Source organism: Mesocricetus auratus, unplaced genomic scaffold (assembly GCF_017639785.1).
Source record: "Mesocricetus auratus isolate SY011 unplaced genomic scaffold, BCM_Maur_2.0 Super-Scaffold_100006, whole genome shotgun sequence".
NCBI classification, from domain to species: Eukaryota; Metazoa; Chordata; class Mammalia; order Rodentia; family Cricetidae; genus Mesocricetus; species Mesocricetus auratus.
In genome coordinates, this window is record NW_024429190.1 from 50,508,615 (window position 1) to 50,520,106 (window position 11,492).

At 42.9% G+C, this 11,492-nt stretch overlaps 1 protein-coding gene across 2 annotated transcripts; it reads right to left on the minus strand.

Moving 5' to 3' along the window:
* Positions 1 to 61: 61 nt before the first annotated feature.
* Positions 62 to 10,971, minus strand: Commd8 (COMM domain containing 8). 2 transcript variants are annotated; one of them, XM_040747165.1, is made up of 5 exons: positions 10,831 to 10,971; positions 8,663 to 8,818; positions 7,292 to 7,444; positions 5,892 to 6,047; positions 62 to 4,915 (listed from the first exon to the last, which is right to left on the minus strand). In XM_040747165.1, the coding sequence occupies exons 1-5, from the start codon at positions 10,897 to 10,899 to the stop codon at positions 4,895 to 4,897; spliced, it is 555 nt and encodes a 184-aa protein (XP_040603099.1). In that variant the 5' UTR covers positions 10,900 to 10,971; the 3' UTR covers positions 62 to 4,894. The 2 variants fall into 2 exon arrangements, with proteins under 2 accessions (XP_040603099.1, XP_040603100.1); XM_040747166.1 differs by lacking the exon at positions 10,831 to 10,971 and adding an exon at positions 10,651 to 10,775.
* Positions 10,972 to 11,492: the final 521 nt, after the last annotated feature.

Sequence of the window (11,492 nt, forward strand, 5' to 3'; positions counted from 1 at the left end):
GAACACATAATATAAAAATCAAATACTGACAGCGCTAACAGGAAAAACAGCTACACAATAGTAGAATTCAGTTATCCCATTTTAATACACACACACAAGACATTGGCTGTTTCTTCGATAAACATTCTTACTATATAATCCAACGGCTATGCTCCTACATATTACCCAATTATGCTGCCTAGGAGTGTTTACAGCAGCTTTATTCTCAGTTTTGACAAGTTAAAAAAATAGTACAGTGAAACATCAGAGATTAAAAGGGAAATGATCAAGCCATGAACAAGTGAGGCAGGAACACCTGTTGCTATGTGACTTGACAATATGCTACATGACTCCATGTGACACTCTAAAAAAGGAAACACATTAGAGAAATGGAAAACTCGGCAGCCATCAGAAATTCTTTGGATGGAGAGGGATGGGCAGATGAAGATGGGCTTTTCTTGGTGTTGAACTAATTACTCTACACGGTTGTCTCAGTTAGGGTTTCTAGTGCTGCACTGAAGCACCATGACCAAAATGTAAATTGGGGAGGCAAGGGTTTGCTTTGCTTACACTTCAGCATTGCTGTTCATCACTGAAGGAAGTCAGGACAGGAACACAAATGAGCAGAATCCCAAAGGCAGGAGTTGATGCAGAGGCCATGGAGGGGGAGCTACTCAGTTCACCTTCTTACAGAACCCGGGACCAGCAGCCCCCGAGATGGCACCACCCACCATGGGCTATGCCCTCCCCCACTGATCACCAAATGAGAAAATGTCTTACCCTTGATCTCATTGACACATTTCCTCAACCTAGGCTCTTTCCTTGTGTCAAGTTGACTTCCAAAACCAGCCAGAACAATGGTGGATACAAGCACGACCTATTAGCCAAAACTGATAGGAATATTTAACACAAATGCATGCATTACAAAAATCATTTAGAGAGCTGAAGAGTCCCAGGAAACATTTGAAGCCGGGAAGGCTGACAAAAAAAGAAAAAAAGAAAACGACAGCAGCAAAGTGCCTACCTATACTGTGAACGCATGAAACCACCCCACTGAAGCAGGTGGAAGGGGGTGGAAAGCTGTTGACATACGTAACTTTGGAAATGAGTCTGTAAAGTGAAGGTGAGAAGCATGCACAGGGCCCACAGGCCCACAGATAAATGATTCTGCTATATATTTGTAGTGGAATTATACAGTAAGAAAAACGGATGGCACTTGCTAGGGCCCAGGGTTCTTCTGGGGTGGATATTTATAGATGAGGCTAAAATGACCTGCGCAACAACAGAGGTGGTTATCAGAATGAAGTCATTTAGCCTACTGTAGACACACATGATTATATAGAAACGGGTACAGATGTGTGTGTTGCACAGGGTAGGATAGACACACATATTCTTTGCTCTGGCTGCTCTGTGAAAGCCTACACAGCTCAAAGTATCAGTGAGCACAGCATATCTCATTTGGTTTCTAATAACCATCTTCAGAAAGATCCTGGGCTTCTTGGAGAATCAGCTGATTCTAGGACTAGGTAGGAAACTACACAGGGGCTGGAGAGATGGTTCACAAGTTAGAGCTCTGGCTCCTCTTCCTAAGGACTAGGGTTCAATTTTCAGCACTCATGTGGCTGTAACAGCTGTCTGTAACTCCAGTTCATCATCTTCTGGTCCCTCCAGGCACCAGGTATACACATGATGACAAGACATACATGCAGGCAAAACACGCACAGAAAATAAAAAGAGATGCATCTTTTGTTATAAAGAAATGTTATACAAAGAGGAGCCTAGAATTCCTTGTGCTGTCAGAAAGTAGAGCAATCCTTTCCAAAGCAAAAAAGTAAAAACTAAAACTGCTTACCCATCAAAAAAAAAAATCCCACCCTGCTGACACAAATGTGTCAAAGGGACACAGAAACCAACTAAAAGAGCTTGAGCAGAGCTAAAATAATGTCAGTAATAAAACACCCCAGGCACAAAAGAGATACCCACAAGTGTCTCTTTTGCATAAAAGGCAAAATAATTTATGGGAGAAAACAAAGAAAAAAATTGTGAATTCCTAAGCAGGTAGAAAAGATCACACCCCCACCCTCCCCCCACTCCCCACTCTAGCCCAGGCTGAACAGTCATGTCCACCCACAGAGAAAAGCCTGGAATGAGGAAGCTGGAAAGTGACTTCACAGTGAGGAAGGCTAACTAGTGTTACCTTCCCCAGGTGATGACAGTCAGCATCAGGTCACAAATCACATGAAGAAGTCTGAGGAACAAACAGCAAAGAGAACCTAAAAAGATACACATTATTTCGGTTGAAATAGCAAGATGAGAGGGCAGATAAGACCTTAAGAAATCCAAATAATCTATGAAACTTAGCTAACAGAAATGTTGTAGTTCCTCACAAGTGCATTATATTGCTGAACTGTGGTGGTGCATGTCTTTAATCCCAGCACTCAGGAGGCAGAAATGGGAGGATCTCTGAGTTTGAGGACAGCCTGAGTTCCAGGACATCTAGAGCTGTTACACAGAGAAGAAACCCTGTATCAAAAAAACCTAAAAAAAAAAATTTTTTTAAAGTGCTCTATACCAGCATAACCAGTTAAGAGGAGAAACTAGAGACCATTTGGAAATTCTATATTGCACTCTTGACCTTTCTGTAAGTCTAATGCTGCTCTCTGAAATCAGTACTACTGCTTACAGGGAAGAGAAAAAGATCTTAAGTGTGGAGAAAAGTATCTGAAGCCCTTGCATTGGATAGGAACTGTCAAAACGCAATACTACGAAACAAGAACTGAGACCACCTTAAAAACTGGCGACAGATCTGAACGGAGTCCACTGAGATGTACAGACAGCGAAGCCGTGTTGAGAGATGGTGGACGTGGCTGGGCATCAGTGACTGTCGCAAGCACAACGAGATCCCACCACATGCACACCAAAATAGCTAAATCAGGAAGACTGGCCACATGAAGTATTGATAAGGTGGATCAGAACATCCATATACTGCTGGCAATGGAAAATGGGTTTAAAAAATCCCTCTGAATAACAGTGGTGGTATCTTAAAAACATAAACCTATCACATGACCAAACTATGTCACTCCAAAAATACCATTTTTTTGTCCACAATAAGATATTCGTGCAAAATGCTCATAGCATTCTCTAGACTGTAATGGGCAAATGTGAAACCACCAAAATGCTATCAACAGATAAACAGAGTTCTACAACATGATACTTATCAACAATAAAAAGGAGCAAAGTACTTACGTGTGCATTAGGAATAAAACTCGAATAATGCTAACGTTTGGCACGCTGGCCCATACCAGTAACCCTAGTACTTGGAAATCTCAGGCCAGATGACTATTGTGAGTTCAAGGCCCAGCCTGGTCTACATAGTTAAATTCTAGGCCAGCCTGGACAACAGTGTAAGGCACTGTCCAGAAACAAACAGACAGACAAACAGACACTGGAAAGACATGATTCAATTTGTTGTTTTAGAGATCTCAGTGGTAAAGCACACTGCCCTGCACCCATTACCAACAGTGAAGAGAAAAAGAACTTTGACCATGGAGCTTTCATGAGTATCTGTCAGTCAAAATGTCCCCAACTGAGACAGTATGTCAATCAAACCTCGAGGAAGATGAAACAGGCTGCTGGAACCACGTGTGGGAGGGGAAGAAAGGTATTCCCTTGCAAAGGGGCTACACTGAAAGCAAGGGTATAATGGAGAGACCACAGGACCAGGCCTCCTGTGCACTACTCTGCAAATGTCAGTGTTCCATTCTGACTAAGGGACTTACTTGCCTCAGAGGAAATCAGCAACCACACGAAGCACACCATTTGGATACACGTTCCACACCCCAAATTTCTTAATGAAAAAGAAGTACACTGAGGAGTGTTCTGTCCGCAACTCCTGCTCTAGTCACTGTTCTACCACAGCCCACAGAGTAACACTCGCTACACAGCCTTGTCTGAGCCTGCCTGCAGCTGTATGAAGGGAACAGTATCATCATTGCTCTGGAACTGCTAACAGCAGGGGCCATCTAATTACATACCAACCACTGAGATATGCAGGAAGGCACTGAAACCAAGAATACATAAAGATAAAACCAGACACTATTATTTGTTAAGAATGCTCATTTTTAAAGTTAGCTGAGATGAAAAATGGTTTATATTACAATTAATTTGTGACCACCCCAAAGCTCAAATTCCATACTAAGAAGGTATAAAAACAAACTTGCATGTGAGTAACAATATGTACATTGCACAATCAAGGACAGCTTTCTCTTTTTCTCAGACCAGTCTCTCCAGGAGGTGGGGATGTGCAGAAATAACATGTTATTTTCATTTCTTGCAGTTTATGCTTTAGTTCATAAAATTCATAAATCCCAAATCATTCACAAATTTTAAATATTTTCTTGATCATGTCTGATAAGACTTTTCTCTAAACTTTACAACTTAAATCTTTTCTTTGAAACATGAAGACATGCAACCGATCCTGAGTTACATATGCAGCTTATATATGCTTTAAAGCATTTTCCCATATCACAAATTATATATTCATAATACATGTCCTGCTATTCATACTGAAGCAACAGTTCTGTATGTCTGCTTTGTGTGTTTGTTACTCTAGAACTTACTTTTACCTTTCGATAAATCGTTATCTAAAGATTTCTCAAATATTTAATAAATGAGACAAGACGATCGTTGTGAAAACACAAACAGTAACTTCTGTTTTTCATCTTTCATTTTATGTATTTCCTATCAGCCATTCAGCCATACAATTTCCTGTTCTTTAGGGTGCTGACAGATTCTCATCTCTGTAATCTCAGTGTTGCCTCCGCTCAGCCTGCTGGAGTATCCACCCTCTGAACACAGCATTCACTTTGCCTCGGTGCAGCAGAGAAATCTGGCAGTTGAAATTCGCCATTTCCAGTTATTTTAACTGCAGGACCACCTGCAAACAGGGAGAATCGATATCAGGTCAGACTAGAATGAAGCCGCTCTCTGCTAGATTAAACTCTGAAGCCGGATATGAAGAGCAACAGGCAAATGAGGGCAGGCTCAGCACCTGTACCAGGCTCCACACCCATTTCTCATGGGCAACTTCATCCAAAGACCATCGGGCTTCCTTACTGGACGTAAGGATCAATCGTGAAGGCAAAATCAAAATGTGAGCAACTGTGGAGAATGGAAGAAGGTGACGCTTATCGAGGCTTGAGAGGGAAGGGAGATCTAGGAGACCACAGCAGCCGGAAGAACACCTAGGAGCCCAGGCCTGCAACCAGCCCTCAAGAAAGGCTGCTCAATAACAAGCCTACACCGACGATGAAAATCACCTGCTGGCTTCCTCTCAGTCAACCCCTGCTGTTTAAACACTGCTTTCTCATGTGGACTGGACTGGCTGCTGGTGTTCAGACACAATACAAATGTGAGTGTTTGTTAGCCCTATCGCATCTCAACTTGATTTCTCTGTAACAACAGTTGTATTTGATCTCCCACACACGGAACATTACAAAAGCGGCAACCTAACATCTGTCCGTCCAAATAAGACAATTCTTTTTTAGACTCATGAAGATTTTTATTTTAATTAGAGAAACCTGAGAATAGACTCATGTCTTGGTCTCTAGGGTAAATATTTCATTTTTAAGCTTAATGACTACTGAAGGAAAACAAAAACTATGGTTTAATAGTGCTGCTTTTGTTTCAGAAATAACTAGATAATCAATTCAGAACTTGGTAATTGAACACTGTAAGTTATAATTAACACAACATTTAAAGTAGAGGTCAGAACATCCCAACAAAGTATTTTCTGTGCTTGATATAGAGTATCAGTAAAATGAGATTGCATTAAAACCCCTCTGGAATTCTACTTTTCCTACCCAAGGATCCGCTGATGCTTAAGCATGCAAACTATACGATCCAATACACACCTTATTAGCTGCCTCCAAGGAACTGATTAGATTCTGTAGCTCCTCTTTACTCATTTCAATAGAGTATGGTTTCACTGCACCGTTCTCCTTCACATCCAGATGAAGGTTTAAAAGTGGCATCTGCAGAGTGGCGATCTTGTCACTTGAAAGCGCGAGCTGTTGAAAGCGAGGAAGACGATAAGCAGTAAGTCTGGTGAGAGCACACGGCCCATCTGCTGGCAAATTCTGGGAAACAGGAGAGATAAACACAATCCCAAAGACCAGGGGGCGAAAGGAAAGGCAACAGAGCAAATACAGGAAATGGGCAGGAAGAAAGGAGCCAGCATTTGCCCAAAAGCCAGCATATGGATCAGAGTTTGGCTAAACAAAACACTTTCTTCAGGTTCACACCCGTGCTTCATCATAGGAACTCAGAAGTGCTGAAAGCACCCAGTACAGCAAGAACCAAGCAGAACTGTTAAAGAGAAGATTCCAAGATGACAGTCCATGTATCAAAGACTACGATTACTCGGTAACTTAGAAATTAAGTGACTTAATTCATGATTGGCTATCAAACTGTTCATGACCACAATATCAAGATACCACCTGAAGAACATCTAGTCTTCTGAACACAACTATGGTATCTGCAATTAGCCTTTTCTTTTCCAGGCACATGGTCTCTAGTGTCTCAATGAAATTTCACAAAACATGATTTTAAATTCCTGGTCATTCTTCTCTGGCTGGGGTCCTATTTGTTCAAATATTTAAGTCTAGCAACCAAGACTAAAGAGATTATTAAGCTAACAAAAAAGACTGCACAGTTGAAAAGAGCACAGCAGGTCTCCCCACAAACAGAAGACTGAAGCCTTACCAGCTAAGCCACAGTGGGATAAACAAAGCAATGTCCTTCATGAATGCTACACTAGTGCCTCTCCCCTACCACTCATACTTATTTAAATGTTAATTGCTTATTTAAATGAAAACCTTTTATTTAGTTTATCACTGATTGACTTGCTTTTCATCATTTGGCCCATCAGAGTAACAGGCATAAAGTCATTTCAAATGTTGGCTGTATTGCATACTTCCTTCGCTTCAAGTATTGTGTTAATAAAAAAAATCTTAAACATGGGTGAGCCACAATGAGAAAGAACCATAAGGCCCATTTCCTCAGCTGAGACAACTTTGTCTACAAGAGGCTAATTCTGCAGTTATGAGACTATCTAACTACCCCATTTTCCCAACTTTTGTCCTCCTAATCTACCAAAACAATACGAAGCACTTTCTGGATCAAAGACAATGCTAACTAAACTCATAAACTAGGACGTATCTGCTTTCTGTCTACCAGTTTGGTACCTTAAAAGAACAGAAAACTGTTCTGAAATTGTTCTCTTCCTACTCAGCACGACCCTCTTACCTCTTACCTTTAACTGCCAATCAAAATCCTGTAGCTGTGCACAAGAAATATCAACTATTTCTCCCAACAGGGCCTGCTTGATCTCATTTTTCCTGCTCTTCAAGCATTTCATAACTGCTTCTTGATGATACGAATTCAGTTGGTTCAACTGCTGGAGTGTCTGTGAAAACACACAAATAGTCAGGAAAGTGAAAAGGACCTCCTATTTCAAATGTAAAAACACCATGGCCATCCTCTTCCCACACACTTCTTAAAATGACAGTACAATGAAAAGAAATACTTTAAAATCTACAAAAGCATAATCTGAGAATGAGTAACCCAGACAGGTTTTAACAAGTTCCTGTCAGGCTGATACAGCCAAATAATCTAGATTCAGTGCAATCAACACTAAAATTCAAACTTGATTTTACAGTTAACAAGCTGATTATAAATATAATCCAAAGACAAGAAGCAAGGAGAGCCAAAGCATCCCTTAAGAAACATAATGTTGAAAGTCTTCTACCAGCTGATATCAGGAATTAATGTAGCATATCTTTAATGCTGTGGTAATTAAAACAGTATAGAAATGAAAAACCTGACACAGAGACTAATGGAATCCAATAAAGAATCCAGAGAAAGACCCCACACATGGCCACCTGATTTATCACCAAGGCTGGCAGTAGCCTTGTGAGGCAAAGACAGTCATTCCAATAGATGGCACATAGTTAATGGGATACTATGCAGAAGAAACTGAGATGGCCCTGTCCCACACAAAATTCAAAACATATCTGAGAGAAGATTACAGAAGCTAAAACAATCAAACTCCATAAGAAACCCCACAAAGATACCTTCCTATTTCCTAAATACAACACTGATAACACTAAGCATTGCACCAAGAAATACTGGGAAATCCAATTTCATTAACTTCAGAACTTCTGTTCAGCAAAAGGCCCACTAAGAGAGTGAAAAAACAAGGGATGTAACAGATGAGATGACTACAGTCAAAGAAATGCAGATCTAGAATACCATCCAAATCAACATGACAAGTACATAGAACTCCATTTGTTAACGTTAACCACTCATAAATATGCACAAATAATTCTTGACCAAGTTACAAAAGCCACACCCCATGAGATCTAATGCTCATGGTCTAACCCCAGCTACCAGGCTGGCTGCTTTCTTCTGTATACTTTAAACCTGTTACAGTGGGGAAAGGCACAACTAAAACAAAGCTGCAAAGGCTCTAAAGCTTCCACTCACTGATAATCAGATGTTTCAGTTGCTGAGTCGCGTATTCAGTACTGACTGAAGACCCGCATGGGCCCTTCCCCTCCTCCAGAAGCAATGTCAGAAACTCTGGGCAGGGCTTATTGGGTAAAGAAACCCGGAGTGAAGTTACCTCTTCATCTGAAAGGTTTCTGCCAACTACAGCTTTGAAAAACATGGTCACATCTTCCAGAACATGCTTCCATTCGGTAAAATCCCAAATGCTGTGATAATCATGGTGGGCAGGGTAAGCTCGGCCACACATGCCATCAATTATTTTGTGAAGAAGCTAGGGAGAAAAGGGAAATAAAAAGTACTTTAAAGTAAATGACAAGGCAGGTTTCTCTTCCTTGCAGAACTGCCCCTTTCATAAAGCCAGCTGAGACAGAATGGTAACTATTTGTAAGATTCATTGTTGGGTTTTTTTTTTTCATTTTGTTTTTTTGTTGTTGTTGTTGTTGTTGCTGCTTTGCTATTTGGGGATTTTTTTGTTTGTTGTTGTTGTTTTAGTTTTGTTGTTTCTGTTGTTTGAGACAAGGTCTCATTTCTGCAGTCTAGGCTGGTCTCAAACTTATGGCAATCTTCCTGCTTCAGCCTCCCTAGTGCTGAGGTTACAGCTACCAAACCCAGCTAAATTCCAGACTTTCCATTACGATGTCTTTTAGAAAATAAAATAATATTAAATATACACTTTTTCCCCCCCAGAAATCCTGAACAGAAATGTGATACATTTAAAAGTTTTCCTGCTGGGTCCCGGGGCATCATGAAGTTAAAGTCTGATTTTCAATGAACCCCTACCTAGGTACCAAGCACTAGTCTCATACACCTTCCAACTCTGTGAGGTAAGCATCGTGACTGTTGTCATTTTACAAGTGAGGGTAAGCAATGTTCTACCATACCAGAGCTCAAGCCTATCACCCAAAACAGTACACATGTAAGGAAAGGATGTGATGGGGGGGGTGGTGGATGAGAAAGATGCTCCCAGAGGGCAAAGAAGTGAGGACAGGGCTTTGTTAAAAGGGAGAGCAGCAGGCAGGCATTCCCAGCCACAAGCAAGGGGCACACACAGGATTCAAACTGAAGCCACACTGCCCTTTGGGGACTGCAGCTACTGAGGGCCAGGGAAGGGTGAAAGGGGGCAGACCTTTGAAAAGGTGAGTAGGAGCCCAATCCTGGAGAAGGCCTTGCACACAACAGCAACAAGCCAAGGCTTTCACGTGTGCTCAACTTGCATTCAAGTGTTTACTTGTTTTTTCTGCAAGGCATTAGGAGAGCAGGAAGGACTGTGAGACTAAGAGATGGTGGGGGCTATGTAGAGGCACAGACAGCGAATAGGTAAAGGAAGTTGCAAGGGGGAGTCCAAGGAGGATTCTCTAAATCCAGTGGCTGGGTAAGGATGGTGATGTCATCAAAACAGAGCAAGGCCAGGGAGAAACTGAAGCAGGAAAAGAGGGGCTGAGCCCCAAACGAGGGATTCCCCACAGCTGTGGCAGAAGGCGGAGGCTGGGGAAAAGATGGCTGCTCCTCTGGACATGGACAGTAGTAAGGTTTTGGCCACCTCTATATGGGACGACAGCAGGCGTGAAAGTTCAGAGACTTGGTCCACACATCGGGGCACAGACTGTAGCTTTGGCCCTGGCTGGCTGGAAACCTAGCAAATTACTCAAACATTTCACTGTCCTCATTTGTAGTATCAAAGAAAATGTTTACGATGCGTTTTCTTGACAATGGAGGAGTGAAGTTCAGTTTCTTTCAATCTCCCTACAGTTTGGGAAGGAGGGCCATAATCGGCTTAGAAAGAAGCTCCGCACAGGCAAAGGCTGGGTGCCACCACCAAACCCTTTCCAGGAGCCTGGAGGGAAAGCCTGGCTACAGGGAAAGCCTGGCTGGCTGGTCCTGGTCCCCACAGCCTGGCTTTGTGAATTTGTTTTCTGCGACTGCAATCACCTTTTGGCCACAATAAAAAAGAAGTTGGTGGCCAGATGTTTTCTGGTTAGGGGTTGGTTCCTGCCGCCCTTCAGGAGACAGTCCCGCCAGGGTGTCACCACATCCTGTCACCACATGGTTAAGGGTTCACAGGGGACGTTTGGGAGCCCTGACCTCAGAGAATGAATGACCTACTTGCAACAGACCAAGGGCTCCGCCACCACAGCTTTCTAGATGCAAGGAGACCCTACACGCACCCAGGCCAGAGACACCCCCGGGTCGCGCGCAAAGTCCCTGGGCCGCCAATCTGTCCCCAGCGGCCCAGGACTAGACGTCCCAACGCCGCCCTCCCAGGCTCTCCCCGCAACCCCTCACCGGGGGACCCTGCTCCGGAGGCAACTTCTGCAGCCGCCACAGCGGCGGCGTCCCGTCTTCCGCCTCCATCCCCGAGAACCAAGGACCCCGGTCACATGACAGACCCAGACCAAAGGCTTCAGCTAGGACTCGCCCACGTGACTTTCCAGAGGGCGGGGCCGCGCTAGGCCTCAACGTCCCTGTGCGCGTGCGCGGAGCCTCAGCCGCGGGTTTTCGCGGTAGGTGAGGCAGTGAGCTTTTCCCGCTTGGGAGGAAGTGTTTTACGTGTCTACTTGCTGTTTGAAGGAAGATTTACATACCTCAGCTCTGTACAGAGAGCGATCTCATGAGCTTTCTTCACTCCGCAAGAAATCATCCAGAAAGGGTAGCCGCAGCCTGTGTCTGAGTGAGCCGTGGGCCTTTTTCCCAGAGATCTAACAATCTCTTACTAAGGGATTTTGACCTAAAAGGCAATTTAAAATTACATGCTTTATCCTACGAAGATACTAGTTTATTCCCTATTTGCAAACAACAAATGCGATCCAAGATGGAGCACATGAAAAGAGAAAGGATGGTTAAATGTGAAAATTCAGGTGAATGACAAATATGTCCAAAATATTGCATGACATGTGCTTAAGCTAAAAGTTTGTTGTTGTTGTTTTCTGAAATTCCTATTTAACTGG